General features: G+C 37.1%; 1 protein-coding gene across 2 annotated transcripts in view; it reads right to left on the bottom strand.

Moving 5' to 3' along the window:
* VWA8 (von Willebrand factor A domain containing 8) overlaps positions 1–20,673 on the bottom strand; it is a 183,203-nt gene that overhangs the window by 66,599 nt on the left and 95,931 nt on the right. For both annotated transcript variants that reach the window (XM_066176231.1, XM_066176232.1), the window contains exons 22-26: positions 20,332–20,407; positions 19,505–19,640; positions 18,026–18,145; positions 15,941–16,146; positions 7,787–7,938 (exon numbers count right to left, since the gene is read on the bottom strand). In XM_066176231.1, the coding sequence (XP_066032328.1) occupies positions 7,787–7,938; positions 15,941–16,146; positions 18,026–18,145; positions 19,505–19,640; positions 20,332–20,407 (690 nt within the window). The remainder of the gene's footprint in view (positions 1–7,786; positions 7,939–15,940; positions 16,147–18,025; positions 18,146–19,504; positions 19,641–20,331; positions 20,408–20,673) is intronic.

The raw sequence follows: 20,673 nt of genomic DNA, 5'->3' as shown, positions 1-20,673 counted from the left end.
TTAATTGTCATGGATACCTTCAAGCTAACAAACTCGTAACTTTTGGCTTCTTTTCTTTGGGACCAGTTACTCCTAAAGAGACCTCCTATCAAAACAGCATTCTGTGTTACATGCTGCTGCACATTATTGTACAGCTACAGGACTTGGCAAGAGAATAGAAGACATTCCTTCTCCCAGTTTCTATAAATATCTTCAAAGTCTACTTTAAGGAAGTTTTCTTACACTGTTTGTTAAAAGTATCTGCTCGGTCTCTTCTATCCTATCTTTTGATGCTTGTTCCTACTCCTACAATTATATTCCCACTCCTCACCAACCAACCTGGCACTTCTAGATATTAAAGGTTTGTTTAATTTCTTCTCTATATTATTTTCAGAATAAGAAGAGATCCCAAATTAAAAAAAAAAAATCACTTGGACTATATGTAAAACTTAGAGAATTTTAGTTTTATTTTATTTTTTCCCCTAAGAACTTATGGGAAAAGTCAGGATATGAATACAGATATCCCTTAATCCTTGCTACTCATTCAGGAAAGATGTCTTAAGATTTCTTAATGGTATATTGATACCAAACCTCAAGCAACCAGAAGCCAGAAATCACAGGCATTCACTCAGCCTCCATCACCATTCTGCATTTGGACCATCTGCCAAGGCAGTCAGACAGCCAAAGACTGTTTTGCAAACAGAAAATGGTTTGGATGCTATAGATCACTGGTGCTCACCGACAAATAAATGGCCAGCTGCCAGCAGTGTGCCATTGGGGCATGTAATGAGGAAAGACTCATTAATTCGCTGTCTTAGTCAAAGAACAAGGAGAGTCTTCATTGCCTGTTTCTTGCCTGACTAAAAAGTTCAATAGATATCAATGTTTGCAGAGTGATTAATTTTGCATTTTTCCTCACTTCATTCTGCATTTTTCTGTTCTTGCACCTAGCTAACACAGCCAAAATTCTTCCTAAATGAAGAAGAGAAATTAATCCAGATTTAAAAAAATCAAAACAACAAAAAATCCCAAGCACACGGGATTGTGCTTTTACATGGCAAATGACAACATTCAACACCATTAGGAAAAAACACTCAGGATGCACTATTTTAACATATACAAAATTCTTAGATACACTTATTCATACAACCAGAAAAACAGGCAAACAGTTAAGTCACTAGACTAAATGTCAGTTTAGATGTCTATGAACTAGAATTTTACTTCAGGCTTCCATTTGGGTTTCTAAATTATTTGTTGGCAAAGCATTGGTTTTATCTTGAGCCACAAGCTGTCTTATGTGCAAAACCTGGAGAAACCCTCTCTTTGCTCTGTGACTCTGAGTAGCATAACCTCTGATATGCGTATAATCAGCAGTACTTATTTCCCATTAGCTCAGTGGAACATCAGCTGTCACAAGGATTTGGATTTTAGTTTTAATTCCTTACACATTACTCCCATGGACAACATCCTAGAAATCAACAACTCTACTGATGATCATGAATAGCTATTAAAATTTAAAACAAAACATATGTTAACCAGCTCTAACCAAACACCCTGCTTTTTTATAGCAACAGAATTGCAGATTGCATTCCCAAACGAGCATTTCCACTCTGTTTCACCTTTTTGGAGATTTTTCTTGCTAATAGCTCCTCTCTTCACTCAGGAAAACTGATTTCTACTTTTTCCTAGATTTTTGAAGTTTTGTTCTCTTCCCTGTTTCTGAATGATTTAGTTTCTCTGAGGCAGCAGAGCACATCATCATAAATAGCAAAGAAGAGGGAAATGTAGGTCTGAATTGCAGAATAAAACAGAAAGCAGAGTTCATAATATAAAGCTCTTTGTCAAGAGTAATAGGGATCTCATTCTTCCAGGGCCTGACAATTATATATTTTTTTCTTTGCTGTCTCACTGCTCTCTCATGTAATCTGGTCTAAGAAAGACTAAAAGTATTGAAGAAGCTGGTGGCATTAAGGTCTTACAATCAATCTGCTTCCTGAATGACTTTCAGGAGGGAGCAAGGGTGCAGAATGACTGGAAAAATATATGCACACTGAAAATGTGAAAACATCTTAACAACCTCCCCCTGGTTGATACACACAGAAGAAATTACCTTCTTTTCCTAGAACTTATAATTACAACAAGCAAATTTTGAAAATAACTTGATGTGACAGGACTAGTAAAAACTTCACTAGATGCTCTTGTCATACTGCTGTATTTCAAATTAATTAACCAAATGGCATTTATATAAAAGGTAGATTGAATACAATGGAATAGTCAACACTGGCAAAATCTGTAAGGCAAAGAGATCTGATAGGTATAGAAAGTGCTGTAGCTGGGTAAAAATGGTACTAAAACTTCATTGGTCTCTCCAAGCTGGGATGTACCGAGCAACCCGTGATTTTTGCCTTCCTCAAAAGCTGGAAAGGGTTTCTAGAACAGAAAAACTACACGTAGACTGCATTATTCTTGTAAGAAATCCAAGATTTAAGATTCCTTATGTTCTAAGGAATTATTCCTGATCAGTTCTTTGATTTTGGATGTGTCAAAACCTGTTGCTTAAGGAAAATTCAAAATTGTTTTAGTTTGTTCACCCTTAATATTAGATCCCGGTTTTCTACATGATTACTGCTGTCCATGAAATTTATATATAGACAGGTATTTTGTTCAGAAAAGTGATTGCACAAGACCTACAGTTGATGGGGCAATTCTACAAAAAATTACTATTTAGCCTGAGTTTCTGCATGCATAGCCGCCCAAAGGAGAAATGATCTGTCAAAACGTAGTTCTCTTGTGCTGCTAGAAAACTTTTCAAAGTGACACCTATAGAACATAATTTCTTTCCACTTTATATTTTTGATTTAAGAAAATAAATTCATTTTAGGGTATTTAAAAAAAAAAAGATCAAACAACAAAAACCCTAAATCACCAAAGAACTGTGTTCAAAAAGTCAACAGAACCTCCTTTATGGAGTTATTTGTTTGGCTTTCAGAGAACATAAAATAGAAGATAGCTAGGAATCTTGTAAAACTGAAGTTTCCCTGAAAACAAATTTTTCACTGTCAGACATCGTATTAGTACAGCTGTGGACATGAACTACGACAGACAACAAAGCTGCTAAATATATGATCTCGTAAACCAGCTCAGTGCTGGCACAGAATGTATTATTCAGGGCCTCCAGTAACAGTCTGTGCTCCATCTAGCTGAAAAGATTTCCATCCCACGTAACCTTTTTGGACTTAAGTAAGATACAGCTTGAAATGCAGAAAATTCCTTGCCAACCAGTTCTCCAAACTTTATCCAAACGTATTTTGATTTGAATACATTCAGTAGACATTCTGAAGTAGACATTCAGTTGTATGTTAAAACGACTGGCCCCTGAAAATTCCCTCTCCTCAGCTGACCCCTCAACACACAGGGTTGACAACAGATATATATGATATGAGACATATCCAATAAATAACTACAGATTACCCGGGGTAAAATAAAAGCCACACAAAAGAACAGTCTCAAGGGAAAAACAAAGCTGTTGAAATTTACATATTTACATTACATATAAAACACCCAGTTCATATAAAATAAATATTGAAGTTACAGGAAGCACGTGGAAGTGAATAACAACAGGAGGAAAAATACGGAATGGCAATTTCATCAAGGATAAATGTCAGAATTAGGATTAAATTCTTTTTACCTAGAAATTGCAGATGGTCTGAACTGTGCATAAAAATGGCAGATTCACATGAATTCAGATGTCAATGGGAAAAACAAAATGTAATTGTACACATAAAGAAAGATAATGAGTTAGTACCCTGAATAATTCATTTTACCTACTATGTCTTGGCAAACTATCATAGACAATCCATCTGTTTTACATACAATACTTATAAAAATTATAAACTAGAGGACAGGTGGTACCAGGAGACACAGACAGTATTTTAACACTTGACAATACTGAACATGTCAGTGTCTTGAAGAATGGTTATCCTACCTGGGAAAAAAATGACAACTGAAGAAAGCAAAAAGACCAAGTAAAGCATTCTTTTACAGGTCTAATATATGATGCTAATTTTGCTAATAAATAAGTCAGTATCAACAAATTAATTTCTCTCTTGAAAAAACAACTACCGCAAGAATCATTCTGTAAACGGTCACTACACACAATCTAATCTTCCCTTCCAAGACTAGGTATATTAATTCCAGAGTCTAATCTAAAATTCCTGTAAGGGTCACTGCAAGCACCTGTTCAATTTGCCCTGGATTTCAGCAATTTCAGCTGGATACATACCTAAATAATTCTTCTATTGAGACCCTGATTTTCGTGTGTTGCTTGTGTGTCTCATGGGGTTTTTTCCTATATTTACAGCATTTATGCTGCAGCAACAATTTAAATAATTCTGATTTATACAAGCTATCTTTTTGATTCAGTAATAGGGGACAGACTTCTCCAAAGCTTATTAAAATAAGAATTCACAAATTGTTTGATCCAAGACCTGCCAGAGACCACCTGTATAAAGGAGTCAGCATTTCACTACAACTATTTTTGTATCCCAGAATCTCCTGGAAATGTTTCTGTATCACAAAATTTAATTGCACAGGATTTATATTCCTAGACAACAATTTTGCTGTTGTATGACTAACATAGGCAGAGTTGGTTTGGACTATTATCCCAGTTTTTATGTTACTCTAAAGAACTGCTGAGCAATTTATTATGATAGCCAGTAAGTCTTTAAAGTCTACCAAAAAAAGACTGGGGCACAGAAGTCATCTGTGGAGATATGCTGTTTTGTTGGAACAACACAGAAATCACACCTTCAGATTGCCAGCTTGTGAGAGCCTAGAAGCAGGTAGGAAAACAAGCTTAAAACAGAAAGTGATCTTGACGTGTCATAAAACCAATCTGAAAAAATTCAATACAGTAAGAAAAATGTAAGTGCGAAGAAAGTTGATCACATAAAGTGAAGATGGGGTAAGAGCTATGGAGGGTTTTGCAAAAAGGATGTGGAGATTATGTTTAGAAAACCAGAGATGAGTTAAATATTGCATGAAAAGCAAACATAGTGGGCTTTTAAAATGTCAATACATTTGTATTCTTTTAAAATATCAATACATTTCTATTCTGTACTCTCATACTACTGTACTTGGCTCCAGCAAAAACAAACTTGATCAGTTTCACACCTAATACTTGATGATGGAACACATCAAGTGAAGACAAGGAGCATAAAAGAAAAATAAAACCAGAGGCCTTAAAATGAGGGAAGATTGAGAGGTGACTTTCTAGTGCTGAGGCTGTTTAGAAACAAGACTGACTTGCCTTGGGACATTAGAGAACTTCATCTCTGAAGGTCTTCAGGCATGAATCACAAAACAAACGAGGTAAGTCTTTAGAATAACCTGAATGTTTTCTGAAGGAAATGGGCCAGACTAGATTAACACCATTATCCTATTCTCAGATTCGTGGAAAATAATAGAGAGGTCAGTACTCCAGTACCGTTTCTGCAGCAGTACAAACAACATATACCAAATTACCTCAATGTGTCTGCCCATCACAGGAGCTTGCAATATGGACTGGAACAGATTTGGAGAGATTATCTCAATGTTCTTTAACCTCAAGACAGAATCAACTGTGCCTCAACCTGAAATATATGGCTGTAATTCAAAGTGATCTATGTGTGGCTTACAAGCTCCATAGGAGGGAATCTCATGCTTAAAACCAAGGTCGTCTTAAAATGGAGGGCTAAGAACCTGAAATGCCAACTGTAGTGGATGCAAGTGAGGGATTGAGACCAAGACAGCTAGATCATCAAAGCCAGGTGCTCAGCCAAGCACAGTGAGATCTAAGAAAAACTTGCATTTATCAGCTGTGTGTGAACTGCTCCTGTAATTTCTCCTCCCCTGGGCCTTCAGTGTACAAATTAAGTGCTCACACCTGCCTGTTTAGTGAAGTTTTTGACAAGCATCCTGTGGGGATCTTGTAAGTCTGTCATCCTTGGTGTAACCTGTCCTAGAAAACCTCAGTGATGCATTCAAAATGATCAGGTGATTATCTTTAATTCAATATAATTACATTTTGCTTTTATCTTCTCACTTCTAGACTGAGCAGTCACCAATTACAGCAATCTTTCTCTTATGCTTCCTAAACCTCTGATTGTCTCATTACTAAAGAGTCCTCTCCCACATCTAATACTTCTAAAATTATACAAAAAGCAAATTTCTAAAAAACTATGACAAACATCATAATTCTTTAAAACAGAAATTACCAAGTGATGTTTAGCAAAGAAATCATGGCAAGAGTTTCAAGTGAGTTCTGTCAATTTGACAGGCTTTGTCATTGCTCAAATACTGGTTCCTTAGGCATGTAATAGTCCTCTCATGAAGATTAAAAGGTACACCACAGGCACTACTCTGCCAATCTTTTTTAATTATTACATGTAGGGTGTTAGATATGATAACAGTGGTGCTGCAGCAGGAGAAACCTACACATGGACACCTAACACCACAGACCGTGTAAGGTGGGAAAGGACCACAGCGGTCAGCTGTTCCAACCTCCCTGCTCAAGCAGGGTCATCCTAGAGCACGTGGCACAGGGTTGCATCCAAAGGTTCTTGAATATCTCCAGTAAGAGACCTCTCTGGGCAACTTGTCCCAATGCTCACTCATTCACACCAGAATCATTATCAATACATCATGCCATAAAAATCAGTCCCTCCTTCACAAATTTAAAGTATGTATGTCATGTGGCAACTCAATTTTTCACATATCCATAAAGCTTTCTCCATGAAAAGGAAATATTTGTTTCTTCATAAATAAATGACGTATTAGAGCTCAAGACAGACCAAGTTTCCTAATTGCTTTTTAATATGATCTATTTAAGACTGTTTTCTGTGAATTTTGGAAGAATGTATTACATTTGTTTCACAGAATCACAGAATAGTTTGGGTTGTAAGGGACCTTAAAGATCATCTGGTTCCAAACCCCTGCCATGGGAAGGGACACCTTCCACTAAACCAGGTTGCTCAAAGCCCTGTCCAATGTGGCCTTGAAAACTTGCAGGGAGGGGGCATCCACAACTTCCCAGAGCAACCTGTCCCAGTGTCTTACCACTGCCACAGTAAAGAATTTCTTCCTAATTTCTGATCTAAACATACCCTCTTTCAGTTTGAAGCCATTCCCCCTTGTCCTGTCAATAAAGGCCGTTGTAAAAAGTATCTCCAGTTTTCTGGTAAGGCCCCTTCAGAGAGTGAGGGGGTGGCTTGAAGACGGGAGGGCATTACTGCACAATGTAACTGTTTTGATCCTAACCTCTGCAAAAGAAGTATATGGTGTAAAATGTCAACTAGTAATATAATTAAAGAATAACAGTGATGTACATTTTTGTAGAGATGTTTTGTAGAGATGTATATTTTTGTAGAGACCTCTGGGAGCATCAATGACAAAACCCAACTACCACTGAAGACAACTTTTTTTTTTTCCCTGCAGACTTAGGTAATAAGTAACAGGACAGAAGTGTATTACATTTCAATTAAAAACACAGGAGAAGAAACAAGTATTTCCCTTTATTAAGATATACCTGTTTACCTTACAAGCTATTAATATGTACATGGACATTATAGATTAAATAGTAATAATAAGCAAATACTCGATCATGAAGCAATTTATATTGTTATAACTTATTTGGAAGATTTGAACCAGTGGAGGATTGATTTCCAAGAATTCCAGGCTGTTTTTAAATCAATTAGCAGCAAGATAACACACTATAAAAAGTGATCATGAGAAACATGTCTTCGTAATATATATCTTATGTTATCCTTACTCCTTGGCCAGCTGTACATTGGTCGGTTTTGCTCCAATAGGTATCCCATATTTGTGCAAAGTGTTGTATAAAATTTCACGCATTTCATTGTTGTAGGAGTCAAAGTCAAATACATTTCGAACAACACTTGCGAGTCCTTCAGATGGAAATTTCTGTAATGAAACAGACCACCAAATTTCTTTTAGTGACTATGAAGTTACAGTGTATCATAATGTACTTCTAAAATGAACAATTGTAACAGTAACTTTGATTGACAGACAAGTGCTGAAGTAATCTTTACTTTTCATTTCCAAGACAATTTCAAGTCAGAATGAAATTACTGACACTAAACTTGATTTTAAACAAAAAAAGCATGTGACAATTATTAAACATCAAACACCATTAATGGTTTAAAGAATTACATAACAAGATGTTGTAATCATTGAAGAATTAATACTAGCCTGTGTTTTTAAAATTTTCTTTCTGTAAACCATGAAGATCTGACACAAAAACACACATTCATATAATTCACCCATATAATTAATTTAAGAATTCTGACTCTTATGTTGAATAATGTTGAATACAGAGAAGTAGATAATACACTCTTGGTTAACAAAAACTATTTTAGGTCGTGATGGATTTGAGTAGACACGGAAATTCACTTAAGATTCACAAACTTTTTTTTTTCTTATGGAAAAATACTAGTTGCAATGTGCTATGTCTATTTAAAAAACCCAAATATATCAGACTTTCATTAGTGTCTTTAACAGAAATTAAAGTTTTGTTACTGTGCTGGACTGGTTATTCTGGATGGGGAATTAAATGGGTGGATGGTTGCATCCAGAGGGTAGTGGTCAATGGCTCAAGGTCCTGATGGAGATGTGTGACAAATGGTCAGTACAGACCTTGGGGGTCTGTACTGGGACCAGGAATGTTTATTATCCTCTCATCAATGACACAGTGGGGTTGCGTGCACTTTCAGAAAATGTGCAGATAATACCAAGCTGACTGATACAGCTAATATGCTTGTGGGACAGAATGCTGTCTGGAGGGACCTGTCTGGAGGTGGAGAAGTGGGGCCACAGGAATTTCATGAGGTTCAGCAAGGCCATGTGCATGGTCCTGCACCTGGGCTGGGGTAACCACTGGTATCAGCATAGGCTGTGGGATGAACAGATCAAGAGCAGCCCTGACAAGGACTTGGGAGTGCTGGAAGGTGGGAAGTTGGACATGACCTGGCAATGTGCACTTGCAGCCCAGAAAACCAAACATATCCTAGGCTGCACTGAAAGGAGCACAGGGCAAGGGAGCGGATTCTGCCCCTCTACTCTGAACTGGTGAGACCTCACCTGCAGTGCTGCATCCAGCTCTGGGGTTCCCAACATAAGAAAGACATGGACCTGCTGGATTGAGTCCATGAGTGCTGAAGCACCCCAACTGTGAAGACAGGCTGAGAGAGTTACTCTGGAGAAAAAACTCTAAGGAGACCGTATAACATCTTCCAGTACCTAAAAGGGGTTTTAAGAGAGATGGAGAGGGACTGGAAGGGCATATAGTGACAGGACAAGCGTGAATGGCTTTAAATAGAAAAAGGGCAGATTTAGATCAGGTATTAGGAAGAAATTAATTGCTACCAGGGTGGTGAGTCACTGGCATAGGTTGCCCAGACAAGTTGTGAATGCCCTGTTCCTGACATGCTCAAGTACAGGTTGGATGGGACTTGAGCAACCTAGTCTACAGGAAGGTGTCCCTTCCCACAGCAGCAGGGTTAGAACTAGAATATCTTTTAGATGCCTTCCAGCCAAAACTATTCTAGGATTCTCTAAGTCAAAGTAAGAGAAATGAAGAATTTTTAGTATCACAAAAACACTCAGAGAAACTGATGCCACTGATTAAGAAAGCAACTGAGGTGGAGGACCTCAAGCTGGAGTAGGTATATGCCAAAAGGAGGCTGTGATCTCTGGCTGTGGGAAGCCCACACTGGAGCAGGCTCCTGGCAGGACTTGTGGCCCTATGGGGAGAGGAGCCCACACTGGAGCAGGTTTGCTGCCAGAATTTGTGACCCTGTGGAAGGGGCCCAGGCTGGAGTAGTTCCTGCAAACTGCAGCCAGTGGGAAGGACTCACAATAGAGAAGCTCATGCAGGACTGTCTCCTATGGGAGGGACCCCACGCTGGAGCAGAGGAAGAGAGAGAGGAGTCCTCCCTCTGAGGACAAAGTGGTGGCAGAGACAATGTGTGAAGAACTGATCACAGCCCCCTTTCCCCACTCTCTTGTGCTGCTGAAGGGGAGGAGGTAGAGAAAGGCAGGAGTGAAGTTGAACTTGGGAACAGGGGAGGAATAGGGGGAAGGTGTTTTAAGATCTGTGTTTATTTCTCATCTTCCTACTCTGATTTGATTTGCTATATATTAAACTAATTCCCTCAAGTGAAGTCTGTTTTGCCTGGGACAGTAATTGGTGAGTGATCTCTCCCTGCCCCATCTTGATCTACAGATATTTCATTCTATTTTCTCTTCCAAGCTGAGGAGGGGAGTGACAGAACAGACTTGGTGGGCACCTGGCATGCAGCCAGGGTTAGTCCACCACAGATGCAAATGGAGCAAAGCAAATAAAAAGAATTTAAAAAAAAAAAATTATCAATTTGCTGTATATCCTAGAACTTTACTGCCTAACCGATTTACTTTATCCCTTTTTTGGCAAGAGATGGGGGTGAGAATCTTTCTATTTAAAAATGTCTCACTCTTTGTCAACAGGCCTTTCATTCAAATACTAGATCTTTCAAGGACCTAGATGCCTCCATCTCAGTATGGCACATTTCCAGCGATGAACATAAACTTGTGAAGAGGTATTTAAGGAAGTTCTAGTCTTAACTGTTTTTTTCCCCGTTAGTGGGTTAGGCTGGTACAGAGAACTTGAAAAACAGACTTAAGTGTCTGAGAAGTTTATAAATGTATTAAAAATACAGATATCTGAATCCTGATAAAAAATTAAAATGGAAGAAAACAGAAGACCTTCAGAAATTTTTTTGACCTGTACTCCTAATCAAATATCAGCATTAGGAGTTCACTATTTTACCAATATTATAAATATCTGATATCCATAATAAAATACATGTGACACAAGCAATACTAAAATTAGCTAGTCACTGTGATAGACGAGAATACCACTGCTAAATTAAGCTCGTACAAACCTTTTTTTATCTGTGGTGTAGATGGTACAGAATATTTTAGTACTAGTGTTGCTATAAAAGCATGTTAAGCTGTGTTCTGCTTTTAAAACCTGTCTACGAGAGACCTATTAGAAGTTCTGCATCATTACAGCTTAACACAATACAAGTTATTGTGGGATAATATAAAAGTGTTCTACAGCCTGTGCCATCCTCGTTACAATGTCCAGTTCTTACTGAATGAAACAGGTACTAAACCCATTCTCCCATCAGCTATTCTAACTAAACACTGTATAAATATTTCACATGTAAGGTAAATTGAAAACTTTGTGACAATGTTTAGTAGTGAAAGTGCTAACTTCTATATTTTTAATTGCACCTTGGAGTCAAAAGCAGGCATCATTCCAAAACCACATTGATATGATGAATACTGAGTTTTCTCTGTTTTTCTCAGTGTAAAGCACAACCAACACACTGGCACCAAGCTATCTAACTCACTCATGAGCTGAGCTTTCACCTGCACTTCGTACTGCAGAAACCTTGGTCAAGTGCTTCAAATAATATCCAGTTTTCCTTAGAAGTCTCCAAGTATGTCCACAGTTCACTGAATCATTGCATAACTTCTAACACCAATACACTTTTCTGCACTGAATTGCCTCAATAGTTCCATGTCTCTCATGTCAGCAGGACTTCATAAAAAATTCCTGAGGTACAACAGATGGCTTCTGGGAACACACGCCACTTGTACAAAGGTCCTCTACTTCAGTAATTAAAAAAAATCACAACTCTCCTGTTTCAACCAGAATAAATCCAATCCCTCTTTAATAATTGCTTGGACAGCTGCTTACTGAAGAAAGGAAATGACAGTTCACTTAAAGGGAAAAAAAGAAAAAGACAAGAAAACCCGAAGAAGTTGAATGTTTGGGGTTTAAATTAAAAAAAAAAATCATTTGGTTTCTATTGATTTTTAAAATGAGATTACTAGAGAGAGTATTGATCTGTTATCAGTCGGTCTGGTTGTCATCCACTGATTCTTCCCCGTACAAGTAACACTTCTGTGTGTGTACCTTAGGTTATTTTCACAACTTAGATTCTTGGCTATTCCTTAAAACAGTTAAGTAATACAGTTTTTTGCCTTCAACAATTTTGTATTTTTATTTATATATTGTATGCTTTGTTTGATAGAGAACTTGACTTGGTGAAAAAGCTGTATTTTCACGGATCTAACATTCCACAAGGATACGTATTGCTACAGTTTGTGTAAAATCTATGAGCAAAATTGTAATTTTTTAGTAGAAATTGAGAATCTTAATTCAATGATGCTACACACATTGAGATGTTCTGTACTTCTGCCACTACCCTGAAAAGAAAGTGATAAATTGTCTGGTATTTAGTCTTTAACGAATCCAGACTTTTTGTTTTAGACTTCTACCTGGTGTTCTCAGTAACACATACTTCCCTATGTATCTTGATGTCTCCAGATATCTGACTATTTTCCATCCTGCCAGCACCATCTCAAAGATCCACCCTGCACACTCTGGTAGATCTCTGCCTACCTGCTCACTCCCCTGCACTCTTTGTCTCCCCCTGCACCCACCCCTGATGCCCTTTTACTGAATATTGCCAGCTCTCTCTGTGCCTCCTTAGTTGTCCTGCAGCAGGGCCAGAAGCACCATGTCTATGGCTCATCCTGAGTGACAGACATACTAATGGACTAACCAGTACTCGTGTCTTTAGTGGGCATTATCTACTGCCAAATCAAACAGCTGAATTCACCCCCTGCAATTTCAATCATTTCCTCTCTGTCACATAACCACTGATTTTGATTAAACCAGCAGAAACCTAATTATCTTTGAAAATTGATAACTGAGATCCATTGTGACTGGCTAAAAGGGTAAAAGGTTATTAGGCAGGAAACTGAGGAGATTATGGATAAGCCTATAGAGAAGGTTATTTGATAAGCCTAGTTTCCTTTTGAGATTAGGCTGGACATAAAAAAACAACAAAAAAACCCCCCCAAAAACCAACCAACCAACCAAACAAAAAAAAACAACCCAAAAAACCCAACCAACGAACCCCAAAAAGTGCCCTATCTTACCACAAAAACTTACTGAATAGGCTTTCAAACCTGATGATAAACAGACTTCAGGTGCAGAAGGTTTCTTAGGCACTTACTGCTCAAAAAAACTGCTATAACTAGTGCCCACTATTAGGAAGCGATCTCAGATATAAACAAGAAAGATGACCTATAAGAAAAAAACTAAGCCTTCCAAAACTAAAACAGAGTCAGTAAAAAAGCTATTGCCATTTTATCAAGACTAACGTGGCTTTTCTGATTAACATCTACTAAGGCCTCATGAAAACAGCATATTAGATTGCAGAGTAGTTATAGCATACCCTGATTACAGGCACCTTATGGTAACCCAACATAGTAAGGGCAGAACTTCTGAGCTTACCCATAAGCTACTATTAACGTAAAGACTTTTGACATTGACAGCCTGAAAACTGGAGGCGAGCAAGACAAAAAGGCTGTATCCAGGTCATCTGCCAACTAGAGCTGTCAGACCAAAATTCCCAATAGAGTATGTGAGGAGGAAAAGTCGCAGCAATCAAGTTAGGTACCTGCATTAGACAACACTTCCTATGCCTGCACTTTAGGGTCTTCAAAATAGTTTGGTGTCTCAAGCATCACCAAAAGAGCCTTTCCCTAGGGAAAAACTAGTATAGAGACAACCTGGCTCTGAGCAGTGTCTAAGCTACAACTAAATTACTACTTTTCCCCTACTTGCATAATCTTTAAGGGAGTATAATCTTGTAACTGCACTCTCTATGTGTATCCTAAGTGCTGAAGATCACAATAAATCAGAGATTAGCCTAACAATATTCTGACACCATAGCAATAGGTATGTTTTAACTGACTAGTCCTGATGCTCAGATGTGCTCTCAGACAGCAGTAGTCAAAAGCAATTTTTTCCTCCAAAACATCCAACCTTTTTTTACACAAGCAAAAAATTCCAAAATTATGTAAAAGAAATCAACACAATAGTACAAAGAGAGCAGGGCTGTGGAACTGCTGTAAGGGAAATTGTTTAACAACATGACTAACTTCCCTCCTTCCTTCCTAAGGACCAGAAATTTTATTGTCTCATTTCCCTCCTTCCTCTTTCTTCTCTACCTGAAGACCTAAAAGTTTCTTACTTTGGAATAACCACTATGTTTATATTCATTGTTTACATTTGGCTACTCCCAGTTTTTTTATTATTCAGATTGAAAAACAAGTTGCAGTAAACAAAATGTTGCATTCTTGCTAGGAGACTGGGATCTTGAAAATAAATGTTACCAAACAAGTCAAAGATGCATGTTGGAGATGTATTTGGATATTTACACTTTGAAAGAGATGAAAGCTTAGCAGATGAGAAGCTTCTCCACTGAACTGCACCCAATGTCCAGGTTGAAGTGACCACACTAATCTGCTTAAATGAGGAGACAGAAGCAGTCAGTAAGAGCCCTTAAGACAATTAGCAATGCAGCTCTTTCAATCTTCAATTAGATGCTGTTGACACTCAGATAAAACAAGAATTAAGTCTTATGTTTCTGCACTGGTTACCAAGAGAACTCAGTACAACTTCAGGTTACTTGGAGATAGATGATGAAGGAAAGAAACTTGAAAGGAAGGTAGGAAAAGCAGAAAGGTATGAAGACAAAAAGGAATTCATTTAACAAACACCCTAAAAAATTAGCTTCTCAGCAGCACAGCAAATATTCCTCAAGTCTATAATTTTTCCACTCTCATTTTGAATGTTACTGTGTGTTCAGAGATCACCATTTATATGTTCTATCAGCTTGGTAAACAAATACCTATCAGATGGTAATGGATCCTAATAGACTGCTTTGCTTATGTGTTCATCAGGATTCCTCAGCCTTTAGGTCTGAACCTTCTTTACCCTTAGTACAAAGTTACAGAGCATTATTTTTCTTTGTGTTATTCATATCATAGTAGTACCAGTTTGTCTTGAGATCTTCTTGCACTCTAGAGACCATAGAGCACAAAAATCTATCCTCCCCATAAATCTATATGAAAATTTTTAGAAGTAGTAATTCCAACCTGCAGGACCGAAATGTCCATGTATATGGCTGAACATGTGTGAATACATTCATGACCACAAACACAAACTATCATGCAACCCTGCTATCCTACACAGTATAAAACATAGGAGCAGTAGGTCAAAATTCATAAGAAATTATATTTTAATTGTATTACTTACATTAATTTCCGCTTTTTTTTTTTTAATCTAGGATTCAATAAGAAATGGTCTATAACAAATTACCAACTTTAGGATTATAAACAGAACAAAATAAAAGCACTGCTTTTTCAAAGAGTATTAAGATACTTTATATTTCAAACACTTCAGGCAAAAAACCCTTCCATTTATAAAGACAGAAGTCAGACTTTACTGTAATATTTAAAAGCCAGACCATCATTAAATCAGAATGCACAATTTTACAGTTAAATGTATGTAGGAAGTAATTGTGAATCCTACATATTCCGTTGGTGAATTATCCATCTATTTTCCTTAGAAAAAAACCACTATGGATGTGTTTTTGTTATGCAGCAGGAATTGTTGTTTCACAGGAAAGGATTAAATCCACAAAACATATAGCAGAATAAAATGAACAGTTGCACTATCCTGGAAATAATATACGTTGAATAAGGAATTTTATAATGAGGGCCAGTATGAACATTGCACAATGTATTCACAGTATGCATTTTTTTTTCTCACACAGTCAAAAAAATATGCAGAAAAAATATCTGCCCATGTACATCTGTGATCCTTACCCTCTGACTATCTGAACATTTGAATATTATGCTTATTTCAAAACGTAAAATGTTTCATAAGAATTAAATAAAAACACATGAACAATAATGGCATCTTTTTTCTAAAACCTTCAAGTATTAAAAAATCGGTATTGATGAACTCAAGTTTTCAATTAAATCTGATGTACTGTACCTGTAAATGTTTTACAATGTTCACAACTTCTCTGGTTGAATAGGGGTAGTTAATAATTCCTTGGTCAGCTAAGCTCCTGAGCTCTCCAAAAGCAGCTACCAGTTTCTGCAGAATTGCCTCTGGAACATCGGGACCATATTGTTTAAGCATTGCCAGTTCTGACTGCGGCTTGGGATTATCAACAGCATGGCAACTAAAGATGTCCCCTACAAAAAAAAAAAAAGCACAAAGATAAGTCATTTATATAGAAGTAGAATAACAACAGCCCCTTTTCATTTAATATTGCACCTTTAATAGAAAAGATATGACTCAAAAGAATGCTGAGTACCAAGCTGATAAAACTGTTAAAAATGTGAAGTACAAGCTATGAAGAACATTGAAGTTTCTGGAAACACAGAGGTTTCTCCTGTCATTTTAATGAAGCTGATGTCATGAGAGAGACATTACCTTCAGGAAGAAACACAAGTTGAATGAATGCAGGAAAAAATAAGAGGAAAAAGACTTTAAGAAAACATAACTGGTTGAATGAAACCTATTTGTGAACCCCTTCAAAACACCATAGAATGCAGGGAAATCTTGAAATGCAGGAAGGCACTAAAGCAAACCCAGTTAAGAGGTCTAGAGGAAATACTGAATTTATCTTATCTTTTCTCCCTGCCTGTCTTGAAGTATGGTGAGAAATTTGGCAAGATACTCTTTCCATACACTGGCATTATATTGATCCCAATTATATAACCTATACATCAAGTTTATTCATAAAAATTCTCTGAACAGTTGTACAGAGCTTTAAAGGAGCATGATCAGATTGGCAGAAAAAGAACTTGAATTAAAAGCAGAAGAGACCCTAAGCTGGAAAAACAGTAACAGTAAAGAAGCCCAAAATCTCAACCACACCTCTGCCATGTGGATCAAAAGCAGTAAACACTGGGATGATCGGTTTTGTTTAAAGGGTCCATGTAAGGAAGGAAATTAGGCTATGAAAAAGAAATACACTAATAAATTCTCTTGGGGCAACATAACTTGCTGAAATTCAGAGCCAATGAGTTTCAGATAGAATGTCCATTCAGTGGACTCACCTGAAAACCAAAGAACTACAAGGTAATATGGAATTGGGTTGCACCTGCTTTTTTGAGTATGTAATTTCTTGCAGAATAAGCATTACAGCCAAAGTTAACATAAATTAGGTTCCTGCACCAAAAATGCCCAAGCTAACATAGATAATACCGTCAGTGGAGTCTGGAGGGTATTCAGTTCACAGCCATCAAGTAACAACAAAACCAAAGGCCCACTTAGATTAACACTGGTCTGTAAGGGCCAACGGATGCTTCACCACTTTGCCTTATGCAACGTATTTTCTTGCTTTTGCTGTGAGATGAAGCTCTGGGGAATCTTTGTTGACACACAGAATTTCTGGGCCCTACCAGGAGCTCTCCAAAATAAGGCTTCTGTTGATATGAAAATTGTTGATGTGATATTTGGACAGCCTTACCTAACACTGAGATGAATTCAGTATCTTGTCAAATATATGTATTTTACTAAGGCTATCTTACATGGCTATATGTATGGAGAATCAAATGAGGATTATGAAGCAGGTAGCACAGTGCTAGCAGCAAAAAATAACAGTAGCCTTTACTGCTGAAAGGAAAGAAAAGAACCATCCATCAAGCTACCATCTCTTGTACCAAACAGGACAGCACCTGAGCTGTGGCTTGCTTGATATGGGGAAAAAAAATAGTGAGCAGTTGAGAGAGATGTCAGATGTCAAGCTTACAGTTGATTTGTCTGCTGTATCTGTATACTCTATACACTCATTAACAAAGATTTCCCATAACCTTCTGTCTGCAATGGCCATCCAGATCCCATAAAACAAAATAATTTTAACAGAGATCATTACATACAGTTTTTCCCTTCAAGGCAAGTTTGGGCACTTTTATTAAGATATGTAAATTTACATGATAGTGTCTTACATGAAACAAAGTATCAATATGCATAAGGGCCCCTTCTCCTCATGAAATCTAATTAATAAAGACAGATTTTCTATTAGTCAAGCCTATTAAAGATCATAAATTAATATGAATCACTTACCTAATGTGCCAAAAAAGTCATTACCCAGGAAAGGAAATCCAGGCCTGTTCGCCAGAACTATCATTCTAAAATCAGGATGAATAGCTATTACATTTTCTCTCCCCTCTACATGAGCATGATCTGGAAAAGAAATAAAATTTATTACTTCCCTGTATTAATACAAAGCTTGTATTAAGCTCTGCAATACTGCATGGATCAACATAAATAGATTAGGTGAAGAATTCTTAGAATTAGAATAAAAATTCCACTAATTAAATTATATTCTTCTTAGAATTAGAAGAACAGTTAGAAAAAAAAAAGGGTCAATAGGTTTTTACATGTCATTCCACTGAGTTTTCTAGGTTTCATTTTAAAGTTTCACAGTTTGTTTCACAAAAATCCAAAGTGTTTAATTGAAAAAACACAAAAATGCACCCACTGTTTTTGGGGGGCAGACTACCTGCCCCCTTTATATTTAATTTCACTAAAATGGTGAAGCCAATGGTGAATAAAATGTGATTTTATGTAGGTCTGACATTATTTGATCTGGGAAGACAGGACTGAAATTCCTCCTGGTTACTACAAAAAATTGTAAGACAAAGATGCATTATTTAACACGTGAAGACTCTGGTTTTCCAAAACTACTCAGACTGGCTCCATTCAGAATCTTGTTCCCTTTCAGCTTTGTTCCAGTGGTACATGGTGTTTGGGAATCCTTTACCTGCCTCGAAAAAAATACAGTAATAACTAGGACTGGCTAGCAAAATATTTTAGAATAAGCCCACCTAGGGGTCATAAAGACAAGTAAAATTCAGGTGTGCCACTTGAGTGTTGAATGATTGTTACACTCAAACATTTTTCCCAATATTGTTAAAATGAAACTAATTGCATAAAGTATGGTGTCTAGTACCATCAAGAGAGACCACCAAATATGGCGTTCATTTGAAAAATAATGAAAAACTATTTATTTCCTGAAACACAGATGAATTAAATTCCATCAAATTACAGACACTCTCATCCTGCAGGATATGTTTAAATAATAAAGTAAGCATATAATCAAGTAAGCATATGCGATACTTAATTAGATAAAACCATTTACAATTTGACCCTAGGTATACTCATTTTTCCATTCTAGACCTGATCAAATGATTCCCCAACTGTCTAGATGGGCATAACCCAGAACATAATTTTCTCAACTAGATCTTTATTTCTTATGGTGAATGAGAAGCAGACAGGTCAAGTTACACTTTGTTGGGTTCAGGTTTTTTTTTTTTTTAATTCTTCAGCAAAATCCACAAGAATGCTAATTTGAGTAAATCCTTGAGGCTATTGCAAAAAATAATGAAGAAAACCACTAAATTCTTTAATTGTTAACTTTTTAGCAACAAACAATTTATCCATTTGGACTGTTTTGTGTTGCTACTGAGCAATGTAATTGCTGAAAACCAGCAACATGTTACATTTTACTGTAAACAATGAAAACTCTTCCACTCTACTTACTGGCAACAATTCGTCTTCCATCTGACAAAACCATTTCCCCACTTTCCACTAAAGTTTTTAAGATACAGGTAACATTTGTTGGTGCTTTGTCCGCCTCATCAATTACCAAAATATGTCCAAACTTCACTGCTTTTACCTAGAAGAGAAAGGAATCACAACATCACTACCAGCCAAAATCCTACAAGGAGCTGCATTACTGATTTCTTAGTGAGCAGCAGTGACACCTCAGTGGCACTGAGACGAGAAAGGGACTCAAAACAGGGATAAGCTGTGACCAAACCACAACAGAAGGAAGAGGAGACAGGTGAGACAAGAAAGTTGGGTGTCTCCATTTCTCCTGGATAGGGATGGAAAGGGGTGTGCTAGGGAGGGGAGCGAGGAGCCTGACTATGAACAACTTGGAGTACAGACAGAGAAGTGCAAAGCCAGTTTGCATCTAGACTGTCAGCATGTAGCTGACAATCTACAGAAAGAACTGAAGAATGGCTGCAACAGCTGTTTGGAGCCCAACTTAGCATGTAGGTGTGAGATGCTACAAAGGAGAAGGAAGCAAATACCACTCTACCAGATAGAATGTGTCAAGTTAATACTAAATTATTTTCCATACTCATTTTGTGTGTGGGGACTCCCGAGATTATCATCTTATTCACATTTGGCAAATGTGAATAATGTGACCAAATAAAATGTGCAAATGTGACAAATGAGACCAAATAAAAATTAATAAAATGTTTGTTACTATGCTCACTCGCTGTGCCATGAAAAATCAAATCACCAACATTATAAATCAAAACCATTTCCAATTATAAAATCCAAATGCTACTACTGACCAGTGGTGAATCTTCATATATAATAAGACCATCCTTCACAGAAGGTTGTAGGGTAAGGCTTTGGACAGTGGTATCCCTGAAATGTGGAAAAGCAGATGGTATTAATTAGAAATACACAGGAATTTTAGTTACAACAAAATGCAAAATGAATAAATGAAAAACTGAATAGTCTCTTTTTCCTAAGAGGAAAAAATATCTTTTTTTAGTATATGTGAATAACTGGGAACAATGTGCCAGCTTAGTGGTCAAAAGTAAGTATCCCTGCCTATGCCAGGACTTTGGCAGTATTTCTCCATTTCTCATAAACCCTGAAAACAAAACCACTGAGAAGAGAATCAGTAT

This window comes from Chamaea fasciata, unplaced genomic scaffold, assembly GCF_029207755.1.
Source record: "Chamaea fasciata isolate MVZ Bird 193981 ecotype frontalis unplaced genomic scaffold, bChaFas1.0.hap1 SCAF_2, whole genome shotgun sequence".
Taxonomy (NCBI): Eukaryota; Metazoa; Chordata; class Aves; order Passeriformes; family Sylviidae; genus Chamaea; species Chamaea fasciata.
This window is presented reverse-complemented; position numbering and strand designations above follow the sequence as displayed.